A 23,799-nucleotide genomic window follows, 5' to 3' on the forward strand; every position below is an offset into this window, starting at 1 on the left:
GAGATGCTGCATCTCAAGGGGCTATCCTAAATAAACTGAAGTGAATATACTTGAATGTATTGTTGAAAGAACCAAACAGAGACACCTTCTGCCTTAGTAAGCAGAGCTCGACCTTTCAGAGACGAAGTCTCTTTGTAACCGCTGGTCTTTTCAATTATTGGAGAAAAGTTGAAATTGCCTCTGGCCTTTTCTATCTTTAGTAATATGGACACTGATTACAGATTGAAGTTGCAGAAAATGTGTCCACATTTGTCCAGATTGAGGACGAGCACAGAAGCTTTGCGCTTAAACACATTTTTGTCTTTTTGATGAATTTGCATACATACATTTTATATGTATTAGTGTACATGTATTGTAATATACTCCTTAATCCATAATATTCTGTTTGGGTTAGTCCAACTTGTAGAATCCGGGGGGGGGGGGGGAATCACAACCTGTCTTAATGCAGTGCTTTCACTCAGTTATTTTTATTATTTTTTTCAATCAAAGTTTCCAACTGCGTCATTAATTAGTTGAGTTAAACAGACACAGCCGTCATGTTGGATGCAATCGATAAATGTGATGTGCAATAATAAGCATGTTCTTCATATGCTTCATGTGGAGGACAAAACATGACATTTCTATAAATAAATAAACATATACAAGTATAAATAAACGGATGAGGCCGTGCTCTACACCTGATCTCCCTCCAAGAGCATTAGCAGAAATAAATAAATAAATATTGTATTTATTAATGAATTGTTTGATTTATTTATCTCTTTATGTGTTTATTCACTTTTTCACAGATGTGTACCTCAGAATAAAAAACAAGAGAAAAGACAATGCTCCAATATAAAAACAGTAAAAAGTGTCTCAAAGAATTATAAGTTTTGGTGGCATCAAGGACATAAAACATAACATGGTCTCATCACACAAGAAGAAATTGCTGTGCTGTAAAAAAAAAAGAGCAAAAGGTCAAAGCTTGTGCAGGTGCTGGTCATGAGCATGTACGGCTGTAACAGTCACCCTGTTACTCTGCAGGTCAGTCTGGATGTGACAACATCTGCCCAACAGCACTGTTCCTGCTCCATCTGTGTGTGTGTGTGTGTGTGTGCGTGCGTGTGTTTGTGTGTGATGTGCAGCAGACTCACAGTATAATACTGTGTATTATATATGCATATAGATATACGATTATGTAGTAGGGCTGTGCAAAAACATATACATATAATAACAGAATATCATGCGGTACACCTTTCTGATACATGCATCCATTCAGATATGACTGAATCAATACGGCAGCAAATGCTGTGCTGGTAGTCATGAGATATGAACACGACCTGAGGCTGAATCTAAAACATGCGTAATGTCTCTGTTAAAGGTGCATTATGTAATAACTCACACACAGAGACTCAGGAATAATGTTCATATGACATATGTATATATATATATATATATATATATATATATATATACATATATAACAACTGAACTCACTAACAACAACAGTACAGCCAAAATATTCGCATTAAAAAAAATTTATGCAGACCGCAAATCATGTTCATGTTTTGAAATCATGTTTTGGCGTCATGTGGCGCCACCTACTGCCGTCTACCAATCATTGCAGTCAGTAGAGTCTCAGCTGCCGAGCAACCACGGGTTGCCAGTTACGCCAGAGCTACAATGGCGGAGAAAATTTTTTATTTGAGTGTAGTAACCGTTTTTGGCCACATTCTTACATATGGCGCCTTTAAAGGTCAATAAAGTAAATGTTGTCATTGTTCCGTAACGTATCATGGCCATATATACAGTATATACACAGAAGTCATACAGTGATGCATGTCAGCTACACTTGCCCATACTGTACATACACATTATCGTGGTATTCTATACAGAAAAGGCCACTTGAGGGAATCTGAAGTCATTTTATTAGCTTACAATTCTTTAAAATTCAACCCCAAAAGACTTCAAAACGAGCTTGTGCGAAAAGACAAAAACACTAATATTGTGACACAAAACCATTCAGCTGTTGCACACACACATAAACACGCTTGAAAAATGGCTTCCCTGATCCTAATTCCCTCCCACTCCTGAGCTGTGTCACCCCCATCTGACCTTTGTGTGTGTGATTAATTAACCACCACATGCCCACAGGTGTGTGCAAGTAACCCACGGCAACCACAGAGCCTCAGCACTGACACACCCACATTCATCCACACGAGCACACACCGCTGCAGTGTTTTCATGTGACTCACTGGACAGTTGACATTATGTGCGTCCCTTTCCTTGGCACCGCCCCCTTTGTCTCCTCCCCCCTCTCCCTCGTTGATATTAAAGAATAAGGGTTCAATGGTGAGCGAGGGGATCCTCAAATAGAGCTGCAGGGGACTTTGTGCAGAGAAGACGTCTCAGGACCCTCAGCTCTGAGCCCAAACCTCGTCTGCACCCTGAACGATGTCAGGAAACTTCAAATCAGGTAGGAATCATATACACACACATTTATATCAGATTCAAGACTATTGATCTTAGATTTGTCATTTTTAGTTCCCTACGCTCTTTGCTCTCCATCTCCTAGTGTCTGTTGGCTGGGTGCTGTTGGTCTGTGTGGTATTGTGCAGGACACTGACCAGCACAGACGCAGCACCCGTCTGCACCAATGCCCAAGCCGGGTGCCACGCAGTGTCCCTGGCTAACCTGTTTGACCGGGTCATCCAGCACTCGGCCAGGATGCACGGCATTTCAAACGACCTTCACTCGGAGTTCGTAAGTCTCCTCGCACAAAAAGACCCTCACTATGCATTTCTAATGATGTTTGATGAAAATGTTGGTAATAAGGATATTTGCAGATTATATACTGAGTCTAACTTTTGTAACTCAGCCTCAGTTGACAGTTAGACGACCTGGAAGCTGACATTTCATTCTCTCTTTCATGTTGGTCCTCTCAGGAGCAATACTTCCTGCCCAGTAAGAATCAAATTGGTCGGGTCGGTCGCAACTGTCACACGTCCACCATCATCACCCCAAATGGCAAGGAGAACGCTCAGAGAATGGCGGTGAATTTACCTCTCCATTGCCCTCAACACCTCTCTCTCTACCTGTATTCTCCGTTGTATCTATTTACGTGTAGGCTATTGGACCTCCATATGTCCTGATTTTAAGATAAGCTTGAGTTTGATTGTGTGTGCTGTGCCCTGCAGAGAGAGGAGCTGACAGAGGTGATTCTGAAGCTCCTGGTGGCGTGGAGGGATCCTCTGTGGCATTTCCAGCAGAACATGGCTGATCACCAACAAGACTTCACCACCTTCAGCTCAGATAAAGCCCTCGAGATGAGCGACATGGTGCACGAGCTGCGCAAAGGTGTCGAGAAAGTGGCTGAGAAGGTAGCGCAGTAGGGGTCGTACCTATGTTCCCCGGGTCCTATGTTCCCAGATCGGGGAGCATCTGACTTTTTTTTTAAAAAAGGGTCCTATGTTCCCCGTTTTTCCCAAAAAAGGTCCTATGTTCCCCACTTTGTGGAAGCCTGGGTGTGGAGCTCCAGGGTAAAGGGTTATGGTTAGGGTAAGGGTTAGGGGTAGGGTCCTATGTTCCCCGGTCACATACAAAGCGGGGAACATAGGACCCGGGGAACATAGATTCAGTCCCGCGCAGTATGTCTTACGTCGATGTGAGATGGTGTGTTTGCGTGTGTGGTGGATGAAGCCTGAAGCTTGTGCGTCACAGACTTCTCAGGAATCGAGTGTCTTGTCAGGTCGGATAAAAGCCTTTATGTCAGACAGAGGTGAACATGGTTGAACCTCAGACATTCACAGTCTGTGACCATGTGAGGACACGCCTGGTGCACAGCAACCACCAGAAAGCATTCGGTTGCCGCCACAAAAGGCAATAAATAAAAAGATTAGAGATGGCGTACTGAAGACAATAGAGAACGAGAGGGGGACGACTAAGTTTAAACACACTACAACCCTTAACGACGAGCCAACCTGTGATATGCAGATCATGAAACTCATAGGCATTGATTCTGGTTTGAACATTTGAAAACCTAGTGAGCCGAACCGGGCTGAGGCTAGTGCAGGCCACTAATCCAAAGTAAGCCAAATTATCATTGCTGAGGTAAACGAGCATGAACATGAAGACGTGAACCGACTCCAGCTTTGTTAATGAAACAAAAAAGCCCAGCTAAAGACAGTGAGGCTAAAGTTAGCCAGACAAGCCAGCATGATGATGATGATGATGATGGCTGTGACCTGACCCCTGCGTTCCAAGATGGGGTCGTACCTATGTTCCCCGATCCGGGAGCATTGGACCTTTTATTTTTAAAAAAGGGTCCTATGTTCCCCACTTTGTATGTGACAGTGACACGGGACCCTTTTTCAAGAAAGAACCTATGTTCCCCGGGTCCTTTTGGGTGAAGCAGGGAACATAGAACCCTTCTTTTTTTTTTAAAAGCCCCTTTTAAGATTTCTTGTTAGCTTCGTCTGCATTACTTTCTTTTAACCTCATTTTTAAATGTGTATATAATATATATATATATGTATATACAATGAATGAATTGTGATTCATTTATTAAACTCTCTTGGAAATGGGTATTTTAGCCTTTCAAAATATGATTGCAACAGAAACGGCAGGAAAAATAGAATCGTCACAATTTATATTGTGAATTGGTTGCTGATGTTTCGTTATTTTTATCGTTCAAATATGTTGGGTTTGTTGTGATTAAGCTGAGAATGGAACTCCTCTGCTCCAGATGCAGCGCTTGGGCATGATGAGTGACTCGGCCGTCAGCAGCCAAGAATCCTCTGAAACTCTGTTGCTACCCGACAGTGCCGAGTGGCGGCTGATGAAAGAATACGACCTCCTCTACTGCTTCCGCCGAGACTCCAACAAGGTCCAGAACTACCTGAAGATCCTCAAGTGTCGCATTGTTCCCGAGCACGGATGCTGAAGGCCCCTGAAAACTGAAACTGACGAAAATACCAAATGCACTGAGAAGCAAGCGCTTCAGTTTTGTAACTGCACAGATAAAGCTGTAGCTCTTGTTGTGATTTGTTTGCATAACATTCATTACACACCGCTAATACTACATGTTCACTCCTATCATGACCTATCGTGTAACCGCCTCATGGCTGATATGATGCAGTGTGGACAAACTATGGATTAAATAGTTTCAAATATGACACTGGACTGTAAACCATGATTAAATATTAAATAAATATTTAAAAACATTTCAGACATATAGATGCATTGGGTTTTGTTTTTTTGTCATTTCTATACAGCTACAAAGCTGAGGCCAAAACCAAAGCATCATGACTGATTAACAAATCACACAATTCCTGTGTTTCCATCATGGCACACTTTGTAAAGCCCTGTGTCTGGCTTGCATTTTGACTGAGCCCAACAGCTGCATCGTGTGACGTTTCGATGATGACAGAACTGAATGTGACACAACAGGCTACAGTGGAGGAAATCCAGCAGCTCTTTTTTGCGAGCCTTTGCCTTGATTTCCATGGGATATTTACACCAATCACAGATGTTTTTCTGTCGCCCAATCAGCCGACCGTACTTATTTTGGTTCTTTTCATAAACACATAGTACGTTACAAAACGGAACCATTCCACTCAGAGAAAACATGGCTAAAGTGAAGCTTGAAGCCGAGCTTGTCAAAGACAACTTGAGCTTTCTCAAGTGTCAACAACTGTGTGCCATGATGTAAAAATCTCAGATTTTCTCTTTGGACTTTGGTGAGGGGAATGTTGGTATTACAAAGCAATGCATACATCACTTCCACTTGAAATGCTGTCTCATGGTGAGAAAAGTGGCAAACATTGTAGACATTAGCATTTTATTAGGAAAGACTTTTGTTAAGGGCCATGTTTTCTCTGAGAATCTGGCTGGTTTTAAACCTTGACTTAACTTAACTTGGACACAGTTTTTAAGCGGATGCACAAATATCCAGAGAGTAACACGTCTGAGCATAAAAACTTTTATTAGGTTTATTAGGTGAAAAAAAAACAAAAAAACACTGGACTGACATTGTGAACTGATGTGTTGGCTGGACTGCAGATCAGTCCTTTCAGGATGCTGCTGCTATGGTGACAGCCTGAGACCTTCCAGTGTCATGCTCTACACAGGAGACATGAAGGGAGCCGTCCCTACAACACACAAACATCTGAATAAACCAAAGGTGCCTCTGATGTAGGGCTCAGTATTATCATCCTGACACAAGACAAAATATATCATCAGGGATCATATTTATCACATTGAATACATTTGTGAAATACACTGAATTATATATTACACACACACATGTATAATACACTGTATACAATGTCTACATACTGTATATACGGTAAATCTCAAATTAAAGGTAAAAACTGTATTTTAAGATCATAAAGAGTAGATATTTCATCAGTTGATATTAGCAAGCATGGTAACATAAATACCTTTTCATGGTCACTACAGTGTCGATGTTGTGGTTCTCTTCTTTGGGCTGCAGCTCTCTCAGGATTATCTGTACATTAACAACACAAGCAGGTAAATGGTTCATTCCAATCAACATCTACATCTATATTTCTACACCTACACCTCTTGCTCTTTGTACCTTGGCTAGTTTTATTGGCTGCGCTGTGACAAGTCTCTGGTAAATCTCCAGACAGAAGGAGGACAGGTTGCCTCCTCCACTCAGGATGTGATGTCTGCGCGCAGGAAGAGGCGTGCCGGATGGAACCAGGACGGTGAACACCTCGGCTCCGGATTCATCTACCTCCTGCATGTGCCAGAGCCACACAGAGAGATCAGAAACGACTTTATTACATGTGGAGAAGGGACGATGCACCGAATTGTTGCATAACCATGATGTAAAAGTACTTATTCACAAACACAAAAATGATCCTGCGATGCATTACACAGAATAGAAATCCAGTGTGAACACATAGTTAATTAATGAATGCATTAAATAATTAGTTCATTAGTTAATAGCTAATTTAAGATTGGTTGAACCTTTACAAGTTTATTAAAGATAAATATCTGATCTAATCTTTCCTATCTAGGGTTGCAAAGGGGCAGATCCATTTGTATATATAGATATATCATTATCCATCTATATCTAGTTAACAATAGATGGATGGAATGGTGCTAGTTAGCTTATATGTAACCTCTTCTTCCCTGACCCTCTTTTTGGAGTCCCTGCTCAAAAATGACATGCCCAAACTAAATAGAGTAAATATCTGCAGTTACAAGTTTCACTGTAGATGTCAGAGTAAATGCACAAGGAACACAGCATAAATGAAGGATTTTTTTTCTTTCGCCTAAAAAAAATTGCATTTTAAAGCAAATATCACCTTTAAAATATGCAGTAGGAGCTTAAAATGCACGAAGGTCATGTAACAACATGTGGACATGAGCTGTGCAAAGTCTGATGCTGAAGGGAAGCAGAGTAAAATGACAGAGGTTTTAGTAAAGAGATGTCTAGGCGTTCTCTCTTTTGGCACAGTTTGTGTCTGTCACAGTGTGTGCCATTTGAGATTTCTTAGGTACCAAATTATTAAAAACCCATTAAATTTTATTTATATGTCACTATTGATCTAAAAAGAACTTGTTTTAAAAAAAAAAAAAGTAAAAAAAAAAAAAAAAGTATGATGATAACTCGCTGTAAATGGATGCTCCCTGTGCGGATCGTAATAACTCAGTTATTGCGTTAACTTCAGTTACGCAGCGCCATAGCTCTGGCTTACCTTGGTCAATTAGGGTGATTGACAGCTCGTTTTAAACCTATAAACCGGTAGAATCAGACCCCGGTCTCTAAATGTGTGTGAATCACTTCATTAGCGAGTCAAAAGGACATAAATGTGTATGACGCATTTGTGCAGACTCTAATCAGAACGATCTAATGTCGTTCTGTAATGATCAATCAAACGGAACCGGCAACATTTCTGCTTGTATTTCTTGAAAGTCAGTTGTTGTTTTGCTCTTTTGTTGTTTACATAATCACGCAGCCGCTCTGGTGCCGCTCCATCTGTGTTTTAACTGTGTTTCGTGAACATAACAATGGTTTATATGAGCTTTTAGCTGAGTGTCTGACCTTTCTGTGGGTATGCAGCATGTCTGTGTTTGTTAAAGGTAGATATGGTTTTATGTCGTTATTTCATTTTTTTAACAGTTGCTAGTTAAACTTCAACACCACAGATCAAATATCTACCTCATAACATCATCAAAACTTGCTTCAATTGTGTAGCTTCAATAGTTTAGGTTTCTAGAAATCACCTGCAGTAAGTAGTGTGCTATACCCGCAATTGTGCTACAATATAGTATTTACCAACTATATTAGTATTAGTATTAGTATTATACTAGTATTTATACTATATATAAGTTCCCAATCAATTTTGAAAATGTCCTTTTTATTCCTGTAAATTCCGATTCCGATCCCAATTCAGAAAGTTCCCCGAATTTTGGAACCCTTAACCCCATCTAAGGTGAAATGAAGATTTGAAAGAATATTTTTACATTTATCACAATAACACTGTAAATGACATAATCATGTCAATAATTATTCACATCCTAACATGCCTACTTACACATATTCACATCTTAAGTGTTGAATTATTCCACCAGCTCACCTTCACGAGTATGTCTGTAGCAGAAACATCCACCATGACGGACTCCTCCTCGGGGGCGAGGCTCTCTCTGCCAACCAGTAAACCCGCCTGCAGCGCTGCTCCCACTGCGATGACCTCATCAGTGGGCGCTGAGCTGAGGAGCTCCACGTCAGGGAACAAGTCCCTGATCATCTGCTGGAGGCGAGGGATCCTGGCCGACCCGCCGCAAAGAACCACCTAAAAACACACGGTCCACAACATGACTGAGGTCAAATAGACATAACATACATAACAAATAACATAAATTACAAAACTGACATCACAATCTATTGTAGAAGAGCATCTCCTCAGGAAAATGTTACTGAATACTATACAGTATAAATGTAAATCCACCAAAAACCAGATAAGTGACCCCCTGGTGGCTATTCTTTCTGATTAGCTTCAGCAGGCAAAACTGGAAGATCATGTCCAATTTATGTATACGGTCTATGATTTGAGGTGGACTCAGCAACACTCCCTCTACCTTGTTGATGTTGCTGGTGGACAGCCCCGCCTCCTCCAGCATGGCTCTGATTGGCTGGATGCTCTTGTTGAAGAGTGCCGAGCAGAGCAGCTCGAATCGAGCTCTGAGGGAACAGAAGACAAGAGGTCGTCACGTTCACGTTGATTTATCCACATTTCTGACATATCTGCCGTGACTAAATGAGCCAGTAAAGACAGAACATCACCACTCTATGTCATGCAGTTCATTTTGTCATTTGATCTGTTACTAGGGGAGGGAAAAATAATCGATTCTTCGATGCATCGCGATTCTCTCTAGAACGATTCCGAATCGATGCGGATAAGTTAATAATCGGAATTTTAAAAAATAATAATAATTTACTTCGCCTGCTGCAACATTCTGTTCGCTTCGCTCGCTGCAGAGCCAGGGTTTCCCCCAGCGTATTATAAGCCTAGCGGGCCGCCAGGCTTTGCGTTGCTTGTTTATTTAAAATAGATTTTTTTATACACCACAGATTTTTCTATACCAGGGAACAAGAGCGCACGTTCCCCCATGTAATCCGCGCAGCGCACGCTTGTCCAGGTGCCGATTGAAACCCAAGTTACACTATAAAGTGCGACATTATTATGGTTACATTGTTCTTGTCAATAAAGATATTATATTTAGGGATGCACTGATAATTCGGCGGTCGAAACAGAGCGAATTCACGGTGGAACAGCTGTTAAACGCTGGAAAGTCTCTGCGCAAAAGTGAAACTTGGCTGCGTGCGGCACAGATTATGAACTCCCTGCGACATTCACTTCACAGCAGGGAACATTCTCTCTCTTTGAGCAGTTAACTAAAGAGGTCAGCTCATCTGATGCATCTGTTATTCCCGTAATTGCAGCGTTAAAGCGTCTTCTTTCACAAAGATTAAGACCACGGAGTGAAAACGAAGAAAAGTGAGCTCTGCTCTTCAGAGTCTGTCACCATGTTTCACTCAGATCACCTGCACTTCATCACGACTGTACTCCATCCTCGTCATAAAGATCATTATTCTTATGTGGGGATAAAACACGTAGAGAAATGATCCAGTCTGCTTTAGATCAAATCAAAATCAAATGACCACTTGGAGACGCAGGAGCGACGAACGGCGCAGGAGAGGGAGAAGAGAACAGCGCAGGGGCGGTGCGCAGAAATAAAAGGGCTGTCTGCACCAGATGAGGCAGATGAGGGGGCACTACCACATTTATATTTATGTTGCTTTATCTTACTTTTAAATGAGTAGCAAAGTATTAAAGTAAAACATTTTTGCATCGAAATGCATCGATAATCGGTCTAGAATCGAATCGTTGACCTCTGAATCGTAATCGAAACGAATCGTGAGGTGCCAAGAGATTCCCACCCCTATCTGTTACTATAAGGTTTTTTTTACCTCCTTTTCTGATCACACATTAGTACCCTCTTTGTATTAGCAGGGTTTTTTCTGCAGCTGATAAACCATTCATGCCATTGTCCTAATCAGAATTGATGAGTTATTGATTGTCACTTCTCAGCTCACCTCGAGACGTTGCATTCAAAGTCAATGCCGTCGTACAAGGAGTCGACGAAACAGTTGGCCGCGCCCAGAGAGGACAGCGAGTGTTTGGCCATGTCGGCTCCGTTCATCAGCTTCATCATGGCCCGGGCGTTGCTGCTCACATCGTGCTTGAAGGTGCTGCACAACACACACACACACACACACAGGAGAATGATAATTAGGGCGGCTTTGAGGTTTGGAGGATGTGACGTAGGTCTAGCATGTGTGACGGGGGAAACAAACAGGGATCCTGATTTGGGCTAGTATTTTAACTTAAAAAAGAAGACACACTACAACATTTGAAAACGGTTCAGTGGGTTAAGGGACACCTGACCTGTGGCCGTAATAACCGTTTGTGTGTGTTGAACACTGGGGCTCAATATTGATTTAAAAAATTGAAACACTATCAATATCTGGACTTTGATACAGATTCCTGAATGATACAAATACAATCTTTTTACCAAAACATTAATGGTCAAATGATTTCATTTTAGCCAGCCTGATTGTTAAACTGTCTTTATTCTGTGTATTTATTTTATTCATTCTGTGTCTTTATTCCAGCCTCTAAACACAACACACACCCACGTTAAACCTTTCTCATGCTCCTCTCCTTTAACATAACTTTGGTAACTTCCTGTACGCCTTGAGACAGCCAAGCACAAGCATGGTTAGATCTTAGTCAAACTCACTAATGCTGATGAGATGAGCTCCTTGGGTACATTTTCTATACTGGGTATGGTGGAGTAACTTTGACACCAAGTCAAAACCACTACAGTAATAAAGTTGATTTCACTATAGTTACCGTTTGAACTCAGCAGCCAGGTGCTGGGCCAAGGCTTGGGTGAAGCTCTCTCCTCCGATGTTGTGGTCAGTTTGGGTGTTGAGAACCCGGAACATTCCGCCACTGACCTGCAGCACCGTTACGCTCAGGGACGTCCCGCCAAGTTTATACACCAGGACGTGGCTGTGGACACAGAGCAGAGCACCATGAGAGCAAACTGTCTGGTAATAAGGTCACTTTGACAGGTAGAGTCAAAAGAAAGCACATTTAAAAACAAACAGGGTTGACCAAAGTGTTTTACAAAGTAAGAGGTACAACAACAAGGTACAAAACATGAGGCACATAATTCCATAGTTTGGGTTTCAGGGATCTGGTTATTTGACCCCAGTGCTCGGAATGAGGTGAGAGGTCCATTAACCCATTAAGGCCTGAAGCGCCTGGAAAAAATGCCTGAGGTTCAATGCCGACTAAATGACTGATTTCTCAGCCTCTGTAGCAGATATAGGAACACAATTCAAAAAGTATTTGAGAGCTTACACCTGTGGCTTTCCTGTGAAATTGAGTTTATTTAGATACAAAAATGTAAAAGTAAAGTGAATAACTATTTTCAATTAAAAACAGTAAGAAAATAAAGTAATATCAACTTGTGTCAGTGCCTTGATTTAGTCCTGAGGGAGTGTGAAGAACAAGAACAGCATGTAATGACTGTAACAGTCTGCTTCACATGTGACGGTGATAGTGCTTACAGCGCTGTGGCATCTGCAGGTAAATCCACTGTCAACCCTAGTGCGTAGTTGTAAACACTCTTGAATTTCCCACTATCGTCATGATTCAGATTTCTGAATCACTGCCTTCAGAAATCTCTTCACTGTCAAAGTCCTCCATGTTCGCGCGTAGTAAGTCATTTCAAAACAATGTCGCGAGGAACCCTTATACCCCCGAAAATGTACGTATCCGCTTTTCCGGCGTCTATGGTAGAATAAAACGCGCAGCTGCACTACCAGCTCTAATGGTAGAAATGTGGCAATGCTTTCCTGGCGTCAATGGGTTAAGAGCTTTAAAAAAAACAAAAGCAACATTTTTTTTTTTTTTTTAAACAAGTGGAGGGAGTGCAACGCAAGTGTATACTAGTCACTCTTCTTATTTCCTGTCAGAAGTGAGCAGCAGTGTTCTGGACGAGCTGCATAGTTGTTTGATACATGGTCTAAGCACACATAAAGAAAAAGAAAGCCAAAGCACTGAAACTGAGTCAGCGATTGATTTAGCAGTCCAGTCAATCCCCAAATGCCATGAACAAATATTAAACTTTTATACCTCTTTCCAGAGTGACTGTCCTGTCCGATGTCATAGGCCAGAAGAGCAGCAGCAGGCTCATGGATCAGCCTCATCACATGGAACCCTGCAGCTTCAGCTGCCTCTCTGTACAGCAGCAACAACAACACACACACACACACACAGTATTGGTGCGTCAATAATATAAAAGGCTTTTCCATGCGTCACAATATGATAGTGGAAGGTGTAACCTACCTCAGAGCTCGCTTCTGAGCCTGTGCAAACTCAAAGGGCACCGTGATGACCACTTCAGTCACGTCAGAGCCCACGGCTGACTGAGCCGTTTCTGTGGAAAAACATAAACCATCAGTCTAGTGTTGAGCATGCAGTGAAGGAGACAAGTAACTAGGTGAGGGATGTAAAGGTCATCTGTCAGCTGGTGACTGGATCCTTATTCTACCCTTCAATTGTAGTTCCATGTTGTGTTTTTATCTGCTCTGGATTTCTCCATGTTTCTTATTCTGTTATTTCCGTTTCAAAGCCAATCACAGTGCCTCAGCCAGTTTGGGTCAGATTCAACATATACATGCAGTAGTAATTTGACTCCCAATCACATTAAATAGGTGTCCGTTTCAGTTGGACGCACATAAATAATTTGCTTTTGTTTTCCATGTTAACATAATTTTAACACACTTAGTGAATATCAGGAGGTAAAGCGGCTGTAAACAAATAAGTGTTTCAAGTACTGACCCATGCTTTAAGATGTGGTTTCAAGCTCCAGGGTTATAGTTAAAATTATAAGGTTAAACAAGTTGCATTTTTATCTATTTAAAGCTGCAATTAAATAATTTTAATGATCACTTCCTGTGTGCAGTGACGTATGAACAAAAAAAACCTGCTATACTGAGAAACACATGGAGATCTGCATCTGCAGTCCCTTAGCAGGTTGAACCAAGACATAGATTCAAGACAGAGTACAGCAACAAACAGTATTTTCACAGAGAACATACAGTACAGCACAAATAAGGCACATCGTCAAAATGTCGGCTTCTCAAAAATGTTACTCAAAGACCATGAAATGTCAAAAATCTGAATGTGCACACAGCCGAGCAGCTTCGAACAGACATTTGATGTTGTTTCGAAGAGTAATTAAATAGCTGCAATTCCTCACATTATCAGGCAGAGGGCTCCACTGATCTGTCGCAGCTACAGGAAAATCTGACTGTCAAAATTAAGTGTGGCAAAATAGTGCAGCTTCAGCATTATCTAGTATTGAAGATATTCAGGCAGGTGTACAAAACAAATATGACATTTATGAGTGTGTGTGTTCGTGTTCTTGTACTTGCGGCATACTGAGGACCAGTGAGGGTTTTTAACCAACAAAGTGAGGACACTTTGGCCAGTCCTCAATTTGTTTTCATTGAAACCACTTCCTTAGGTTGTAAACATGCTATACTCTGTTTTTAACTGAGGTCCGCAATTTGGTACCAAAACCTGTTTGTTTCACACACTTTTTGCTCTGGGGCTCCACCTGCAGACATTTTATGGAACTGCACCCAGTATTTCTTTATAGATGTCATTCATGAAGTAGATATTTGTAATTGTGTTGATTTATAAAGTGGAAATGCTGGTCCTCACTTTGCCAGCACTTTTACCCAGTCCTCAGTATGCAGCAAGAGTACAAGAATGTTATGTGTGTGTGTGTGTGTGTGTGTGTGTGTGTGTGTGTGTGTGTGTGTGTGTGTGTGTGTGTGTGTGTGTGTGTGTGTGTGTGTGTGTGTGTGTGTGTGTGTGTTACCTTTCATTTTATGGAAGATGAGTTTAGCCACGTCCTCTGGAGCAACATACCGAGGGTTTTCTCCTGCTGTGATCTCATAGTGAGGCTTCCCGGCTCTGTCCACCACCTGAACACAATAACCAGAGCTCAGGTCTCTGCTTCAGCAGCTCACAGTCTAATGCTGTGTGGGTTCAAAAATCAAACTGGGAGACCAAACTAGCAAGTCATCTTTCTATTAACAGGGACAACTGACACCTTGAGGGAAATGCACACATTTTAGATGACACACAGAGTGGATATGTGAAGAAACTCACCTGACACTTGTTCTCTGTTTTGTGAGTTTGTGTCTCCGGATCATTAAAGCTGTACATTAAGAGACAGAAAAAGAGAGAAGACACAAGTTGATGTAAGGAGCTGCTGATATTTCTGTTATTAATTATATATGTCATTATTTAAAGGAGTTTTATTAACATGTTTTATAAGAAAGACATATAAGGGAACATATATATACGATATAAATACGATTATCCTGCAATTCTCAGTATTACCGCAGCGTTAAAATTTTTATTTATTTATTTTCATTTTCTTTTCAAAAAAGAAGGGCAGAGTCTTCTGTCCAGTTCGTTTGTATCCACAAGCTTTGAGAAAATGTGCCACAAAAATATTACCAGCATTCACAAAAATGTTTCTAAAAACACAACATTATAAACATTACTAAAAAACATGACTTCAAGTGTTTTGGGGCGGAGCTTTGACCAAAGACGCAAAAAGCCGAGTTGCATGCATTCATGCTGCTGTCCTGTGATTCACAAAACTGCTAAATTTATTGTAAAAATCTGCTTCATCATTAAATGTCTCTAAAACACACTGAAATCATTTTAAAATGATATAAAGGTGACGTGGAATGACTGGAAAGATGCAAGCTCATGTGATACATTAATAATTTTTACCCATTACACTTAACTGATACGAGAAATTCATCACAACATAAATATACAAACTATTCATAACTTGTTTGTATCACAAACAGAGATAACTTCATGTGGTTCATCTAGTTAGCAGAGAACCCAAGAAAACACAGGTGTTATTGTCTTATGCAGACAACAAAAACCAACAGGACAAACGTGAAACAATCTGAACGTCACCTTCTCCCGAGCACTTGTTTCACCCGGACAACCGTGTTGGCAGCGTTGCGGACTCGTCCCTGTTTTGCTGCAATGCCTACAATCTGCAGGAGGTTAAAAACAACATCACTCAGACTGGTCCATTCATGGCCATAAACCATTAATCTACAGTGTGTGTGCGTGTCACAGAGGCTTTTACACATAACACACATGACAGTTTGTGATTTCCTCTTACACTGGAAGAATTTTATGCAAAGGCCCTGGTAAATTTCATCACTTATTCAAACACACAAGAAGTCCACTATCTAAATGCTTGCTGCCACTACCACCTTCTGATAAGAGACCTTGTTTAGACTGCAGCCCAAATCTGATTTGTAAGCATATCTAATCAGATACCGTTCACATTACATATTGCAAGTGATCTGAGCTGATCTACATGTCTCCATATTGACATGTCTAGAATAATGTTCCATGTGGATTTCTGTGGGTACAGGCCACAGCCCGGAAAAACAAGTAGTCTAAACAAAATAAACAAAATGGACAACAAAATCTGTCCCTGTTTATGTACCAAATGGTTATGTGGAGCCGGGACACAAACTCTCTACTAGTTTGTCGATCATTTAACGAGTGCCTGAGACGTTCAGATTGAAACGGATCTGTAAAAATCCAACCAGACTCTTATTATGCCAAACCAACTCTGTATGTGGTGTGAATCAACTTTGGAAAAGTTGGATCTCATGTGTTTTTTTAGTTGTCCAGACTACCAAACAAATCAAGCTAGATAAAATCTGCATATGCTTAAAAAGCTGAGTTGGCTAAACAAGGCCTAGATTATTGTTTTTATAAATGTAATCATTGATAAAACATTCATTTTGTAACTTTTTAATATATTATGAACACTCAGAATAATCATGTCCATCTCTAGTATATATTATTATGACAATGTACATAAAAGCAGGCTGATGGGAACACAGCTAGTGATAGATGATCAAAAACATGTTGACACATCAATTAGCCTAACTGATCAGTATAGACACACACTGACTGTGTGTCTGTAAAGTGTTACATCACTGTAGACACAAAGCAACCACATGTCAAAGAAGTAAAAGTCTAGAAAATGTGGCATTATGACATGTTCTTCACTGTGCATCAAGTTGTGACCTCAAACTGAATTGGCATGGTCCCTTGCTAACTTTAACCCTAAACCAGGTGTGTGAAACAGTTCATGCCAGTCCAGGGGAAAAGGGGAAAACAATCACTGTACCTGCTCAGTGTCTCTGTAGCCGACCACAGCTGGAGTCACTCTGTCCCCAGCATCATTGGCCACCACATCAGCACGGCCATCCTGAACACACACACACACACAATTTCAGTTGCAAATTATTTATGTCAGGCATTTTGTGCCAATCTCAGCTGACAGGCGAAAGGCGGGGTATATCACATGGCTTTACACATCACCTTGTTTATTGTTATTTATTATGCTAGCACCTGCAGTGGGTCAAACAGATGTTAGCATCTACTTCTACTGGTCCTTTAATGTTTTGACCTGTCGTGAGGTAATGCTCAATCACATTTCTAATCTATTGCAGAGTGACGACTGAACTGCAGATGACTTTAAAAAATAATGTTGTAAGTGAAATCAGAAACATTTGTTATTTAGGATCATTTCCAAGGCCAACTGTTCTGTTGCTAATTTCATTGAGCAACACATACATTCATAACACTTCATTAATGTGTGATACTTTAATCCATTCATATATTGTAATTACAATCACAAGTAGTAACTTTTGTTCAGATTGGGTAGACAACAGACCTTTATTGTCCCGCAAATGTTTTTGCCGTAAGATAAACTTTTCTGCAAATACATACGTTCTTTTCAACGAACACTGCGGAATTGTACTTTAAATGACTGCATTAAAAGCGACCGGTGTTGTGTTGAATTCTGTCCCTCATAAGAATTGTTCCCCCAACAGTGTTTCCTGTCGTGCTCCATTATGTGGTTCCGGTTGAGAATTTCAGCATACGTTTAATTGAAAACACATTCTCAACGAGGAAAATTATTCGACACGGCTTTTCATCTTTCACCGACGCTATCAGAGCTATTATCCATCACTCATGACATGATTTCATTCATAGTGTCCGGACACTGGTTGTTAGCAGCTGAACACACAGACAAACGGACCAACACGGCGCTGAGAAAATAACCCGCTGTCACTTAATTATCCACATATGCGAGCACCTTGATGTGTGAGACAGCTCAACTTTCCGCCACTCACCTTAAATATCGCCACACACGCGCATGTATAGCCAAAGTGGACCCCTATAGCAGCCATGCTGAAAGCTCTCACTTCCAAGGACCGGAAGACACGAGGTGCGAACCGCTTCCGCTCCCAGCAACAACTTCCGGTAAAGCGCTTTCAGAATGAAAGCACCTAGCAAACACAAGAACGCAGACTGTAAGGTTCACAAAGATATACCCACGGAGTAGTTTCTATTCTCGATTAAGTTGATTACAAATATTGTAAAAAAGAATAAAAACACAATGAGAACACTCTAGTCAGTTTTACACGGGAGAAAATCGTATAATCCCAGTTTCAGGTCAAGCATAAATGAAAACCTGTGAAACCTTTGCCATATAAGTATTTAATTTATTTATATTAATAAAATGTAATACATAAATTGATACTATTAAGGGACTCATAATTGAACATACTGTAAATACCTGCAGGCAAAACGAGTGATGCTGATGACTGTGCCTCAGAGAGGGGACTTCACACATTAGTATACTGCCCCCCACAGGACATTTGCTGTAGGACAAGGCAGTGCAGTTGACCCACATCTTCTTGGCAGGGGCTCCACAGGAGTTATTATTAACCACACACGCCACCATGTTGGTGTTGTCTCTTGTCATTCTTCTGCTTTTTAGAGGGACCACTTCTTCTGCTGCTGGCAGCTGTGAAGGTTAGACAACAGCATGGTGTGAGCATAAGTTCTGTATAAGTTCTGACTCTGATCATGTTAAGCCATTGTGTTTATTTGAAATATCACAATCAGTGTGGCCCTGGTTTGTGTGTGTGTGGCTGCACACTCCTCTCCTCCGTACCCTTCCTGACATGTGCTACACAGACTCTGCAACTACATGGTTATCTCTAGAGATCTAGACCTATATAGAGAGTATATTCATCTATAGTGGCTGATAAACATTTTGAGGGAAGGTATTTCACAAAATAAAACACATTTATTTTACCACTGAATTGGTTAAAATGGCTTTGACACTGTTTCAAAGTTAAACACACATACATTGAAGTACCTACAGAAGTACACCAACCTATATATCGCTTCAGGCAGAGCCGGCCCAAGGCATTAGCAAATTAAGCAGTGTGTGGAGAAAAAAAACATATTTTACTATAGTAAAGAAATCTAGATATATTTAGATATATTTAGATATGTGAATAGTGTTGCGCCTAAGTTATTTGGTTTTATTTTATAGTTGAAGATTTGCTTATTTGGTGCACATTTGCAGATCAGTTCTAAGTTTAAAAAAAATCAAAGTCATTAAACTGGTTTACTTGTTTAATTTAAGTTCACCGCACACTGTGCTTTACTTTGAATACAAAAGTGCAAATGAATGACTAAAGTGGAAGTGTTACATTTGTATCAAACCAGGGCCAGCGCAAGCCTTTATGGGGCCCCACTCCCCATAAAGGGGCCCCACTCCCCATAAAGGCTTGCGCCGGCCCTGGTTTCAGTGGTCGATTGATAGGGGTTTTCCTATGGCCAAAGTTGATGCCTGATATATGATGCCTAAATATAATAGGTTACAATGAACAAAAGACAAACAAAATAATAACAACACTAAAGTGGGTCTCAGTTTCTGTCACACGCAATGTGAGACAATGTGACTGACCCACAATGCAGTTTGGCCCTGTTTGATGCTACTCCATACCGCATACATGAGAATAATCCACACTGCAACTTTATCAAGTATCTGAGTGATGATTTAAAGTGATGATTTAAATGATTTCAGGGGGTTCTCAGCTCAGGGGCCCCCAATAATTTCCTACTTTATCTATCCTCTTGCAACACCCCTGCACGAACTGTAAAGAGATTCATATAATACACACGAGGAAAAAAATGTGACTGATAAATCCAGTCCAGAGATGAGTCCCACTAACAGTGGACTGGTGTGGACTGTGGTGTGCAGTGTGCGTGGGTTTTCTCCACAGACTGTACGACAGCCTGACCTCAGCCAACACGGAGCTGACTCCTGCTCTGGTGGAGGAGGAGCTGGACCGAGCCTGCGCCGCCGCACAGGGAAAGGAGGCCCGGCTGGTGAGGAGAATCAAGGAATCCTTGAAACGTCATAACTTATTATTATTCCTGGTGAACTGTCCAGGGTGTACCCAGCCTATCGACCTGTCAGCTGAGATTGGCACAGCATGTGGAGGATAAGGCGGTAGAAGATGGATGGATATTTTGGCTTGAAATTCAAATTATTTTGTATGTTTGAACAATTCAGAAGTAATGCAAACTATTTTCTAAATTCACCTCATATGGCTACGAAATGAAAAATATCCCAACATGCCGTGAAAATAGGCACGAAAAAGTGGTCAAAATACTTTTTTTCTCTCTCTCACCTGCCCCATATATACTGTAGAAAAGGGAGGTGGTGAAGTGTCTGCAATATACAGTCAAAATATAAATATATTAATCAAATTATGTAAATGATCAATATCATGTGGGCCTCAATATATTCAACACGGTTACTTTGAATTCATCTTAAAATGTGTCTAAATTTCAGCGGCAACAACGGGATATTTAAAGGTGCCATATGTAAGAATGTGGCCAAAAACGGTTACTACACTCAAATTCAAAATACAGAGGTCTTTTAGGTTTCGTTTTCTGACGTTACTGGCAACCCATGGTTGCTCGGCAGCTGAGACTCTACTGACTGCAATGATTGGTAGACGGCGGTAGGTGGCGCCACATGACGCCAAAACATGATTTCAAAATATAAACATATTTTTTTTAATGCAAATATTTTGTCTGTACTGTTGTTGTTGTTGAGTTCAGTTTGTTATATGAACATTATTCCTGAGTCTCTGTGACATTAGGAGGATTTTATGGCCAGTTGCTTTAGAGGTGCATTATGTAAAAAAATATTTTGCAGACTGCAAATCATATTTATGTTTTGGCATGTGGCGCCACTTACTGCCGTCTACCAGTCATTGCAGTCAGTAGAGTCTCAGCTGCCGAGCAACCACGGGTTGCCAGTTACGTCTGAAAACTTTTAATGGAAAAATAAAATCACTTTTAGAATCTAAAACCTGATATATATATAGTTTAGGTTTCAACCGTACGCTTTTATTGATTCTTTTATTTTCTTTAAAATTCCATGTTTATTTTCTGTGTGAGATAAATAAGTATCTATTAGACCATAACTGACATGTTTATGATGTTTTGGGGTTGTCTTAGTGTTATTACCTTGGAGCCAGCAGTGATGCAGCGACACGTGTCACAGCATCAGTGTCTCGACCTCTGGCCTCCCACGTCCCCGTGGAGAAGATCTGTGAGCGCCTCAGCAGCACAGACACACAGATTTGTCAGCTTAGATATGGTAACACGTGTTCCAAATGCATGACAAAAGGTGAATTGTTTATTTGGGTGTAAGATGAAGCCTTTTGTGTCGTGATTTATTGTGTTTGTGTGCAGAGTCTCAGCTCAAAGACCTGAGCAGCGATGGACTGGGGAAGCTGAGAGTTCTGGAGCTGAGGAACATCTTGGCGTCCTGGGGAGAAGAGTGCCGAGGTTGCCTGGAGAAACACGAGTTTGTCAGCCTCATCCAGAAGAAAGCGCCCCAGCACATTCACACGATGGAGCTATGAATCCTAACAGCTCTATCTACACCTCAAATAAGTCAGTAGACCTGTATAGTCTTAAGTATTGACATGCACTGACTTGACTTGATGAATTTGTTTTCCTTTATCTCATTATGAATCAACTTAACTGTCCGTTCTCCATTTTGTTTCTTTGTCTATTTGTGTTTTGATTTTCTTTCTCATTTGGTTGGTTTAATGACACACACCTCCCTTTATAACCCTGTCAACCCGGCCAACAATGGTTTGAGCTCCACTCCGCCCACTCATGCACGATTCATTGAGAAAAGACCCCAAAAACATACATATGAGGGTTCCCAGGTACAAATTGCTGCTACTGAACTGGAATGTGATTGAGTACGTATGCACTGAAAACGGGACGCTATTTGTGCGTTTCCATTGTATAGTTCCAGCTTGGCTCGACTTGTTTTTTTTGCTTTTCCATGTGGAATAGTACCTTGTACCTGGTGCTTTTTTTAGTATCTGCTCTGGTGAGATTCCAAGCGAGCTGAGCCGATACTGAATGTGACGACGTCTGACACAAGAATTTAACCGAACAATGTAGATCAGGGGTCACCAACGTGGTGCCCGCGGGCAGCCAATACGGTGCCCGCGGGCTCACTTCACTTCACCTCACTTGCATGTATCCGTATGATCTGTCAGTAAAATATCTTTGATATTGTTTATAAAAACTGGTAATCGTTAGGAGTAAGCACTGGAATGAATGTGTATGCAGTTGAATGCATAATATTAATCATTTAAATGGTAAACAAAAAAAAAATGTTAATGTGGTAGCCCTCCATATTATTTTTTACCCTTCAGGTAGCTCTCATCTCAAAAAGGTTGGTGACCCCTGATGTAGATCAATTAAAAAGACGTGAAAATCCTTTTCTAAATTTCTAAAATCTCAGTATTTAACAGAGGAGTCTGGTGTATTTAGCAATACTGCCAAAAGCTGGTGATTGTGAGCCGAATCGCAACCCGTTCAGTTTCAGTTCAGTGGTCTTCTGGTCCATGCAGGAAGTACTGAATGATTCCGTGAACAAATCTTTTTAATCAGCTGATTCTAATGATTCAGTACACGGAAAAGAACTTGAAAAAGAGTGGCTAGAGGGGTTTGAGTACTCGCTAAATATAGCAACAAGTTGGCAACACTGGGTGCGCCAAGTTTCTGAGTTATAAGTCCGCCCCCTGAACTCGGATATTCTGAGTAAATGGAATGCACCATTAGTCCGTCTAGAAAAAGCTAGCGATAGTGGCCTCCACAAAACACAACCTCCTCCTGTCAATGCTTCAAGCCCCAAAACACGGAAAGTCTTTGTCTGGCGTAGAAGTGTGAATTTTGGCTGTACATTTGCCCCCATTTCCCCATGACTTACTCGCTAACTTGACTTGAACTAGGCTCCTCTTTAGCATTTTACCCTTCTCTGGCAGACAGACAGGTACTGTATGCTAGCCGATCATCTCATGTGTTCTGAATGGAATGAATTTATTATAGCATTCTTCTTTTTAATGGCTATTAGGACGTGGGAAATAACTTTAATATTACGATATTATTGCAAATTGATTGTGTGTTGTGTTGTATGAATAAATAAATAAATAAATAAATAAATAAATAAATAAATAAATAAATAAATAAATAAATAAATAAATAAAATAAATAAATAAATCTGAACACAAACAAAACAGAGAGCCATTCATTCATAGTGTCTGTTGTGCTCAACAACTCTGCAGGTTTTCTTTTTAATCGCGTTCAACATGTACTGTTAAATGCAATAACACAAACCGTACTGTGTATACAGGTAACACAACACTGTGAGAAACGTATTCATAGTATTCATAGTATTAGTTTGTTTATCACCATTAATATAAAACACCTTAATATTAACTTATCATTTGCATTAATTGCGCTGCAGTAAACTGAATCCAGGAGAACATGTGGGGGCAAATTTAACAGCTTCTGTTTATATGTATATATTAAATAAATCACATTAATACTCTGTGTATAATCTTGTTCTTACACAGGAACTGACCCCATGAGCTATGATACGAGTCCTGATAAAAGTTGTGTAAAAATGAAAGCAATACTGTGAATAAACCATACCGATCAAACACAACATATTATTTCAGACAAAACAAATGGATTTGCTTTCTTTGTTTTCTTTCTGGTGACTCAGACACAATGTTTCAGAAACAAATTACAGGCTTAAGATATGAGTGAATAAAAATGTAACAAAATTGAATTTGGACAGGCATAACCCCTCAAACAATTTTTAAAACGGCATTACATTTAATAAATATAACAAACTACAGTATGAGCATATGTTGATAAGTACTTAAAA

General features: G+C 40.5%; 3 protein-coding genes across 3 annotated transcripts; 2 read left to right on the top strand and 1 right to left on the bottom strand.

The window, feature by feature from the left end:
• Positions 1–2,430: 2,430 nt before the first annotated feature.
• Positions 2,431–4,918, top strand: prl2 (prolactin 2; the record flags this gene model as incomplete). The annotated part of the gene is made up of 5 exons (XM_083907055.1): positions 2,431–2,452; positions 2,552–2,739; positions 2,922–3,029; positions 3,174–3,356; positions 4,721–4,918. The coding sequence occupies 5 exons, from the start codon at positions 2,431–2,433 to the stop codon at positions 4,916–4,918; spliced, it is 699 nt and encodes a 232-aa protein (XP_083763181.1).
• A 1,030-nt stretch (positions 4,919–5,948) lies between these two features.
• On the bottom strand, positions 5,949–17,935 carry hspa14 (heat shock protein 14). Its single transcript, XM_083906925.1, has 14 exons — positions 17,858–17,935; positions 16,846–16,926; positions 15,603–15,685; positions 14,772–14,820; positions 14,479–14,584; positions 12,936–13,026; positions 12,723–12,827; positions 11,430–11,591; positions 10,610–10,765; positions 9,091–9,193; positions 8,589–8,804; positions 6,575–6,739; positions 6,417–6,484; positions 5,949–6,125 (listed from the first exon to the last, which is right to left on the bottom strand). The coding sequence occupies exons 1-14, from the start codon at positions 17,912–17,914 to the stop codon at positions 6,047–6,049; spliced, it is 1,521 nt and encodes a 506-aa protein (XP_083763051.1). The 5' UTR covers positions 17,915–17,935; the 3' UTR covers positions 5,949–6,046.
• A 520-nt stretch (positions 17,936–18,455) lies between these two features.
• On the top strand, positions 18,456–23,258 carry cdnf (cerebral dopamine neurotrophic factor). The gene is made up of 4 exons (XM_083906553.1): positions 18,456–18,542; positions 19,786–19,913; positions 21,057–21,198; positions 21,294–23,258. Exons 1-4 carry the CDS (start codon positions 18,470–18,472, stop codon positions 21,464–21,466), a joined length of 516 nt encoding a protein of 171 aa, XP_083762679.1. The 5' UTR covers positions 18,456–18,469; the 3' UTR covers positions 21,467–23,258.
• The last annotated feature ends 541 nt before the right edge of the window (positions 23,259–23,799 follow it).

Source organism: Microchirus variegatus (assembly GCF_963457635.1).
Source record: "Microchirus variegatus genome assembly, chromosome: 20".
NCBI lineage: Eukaryota > Metazoa > Chordata > Actinopteri > Pleuronectiformes > Soleidae > Microchirus > Microchirus variegatus.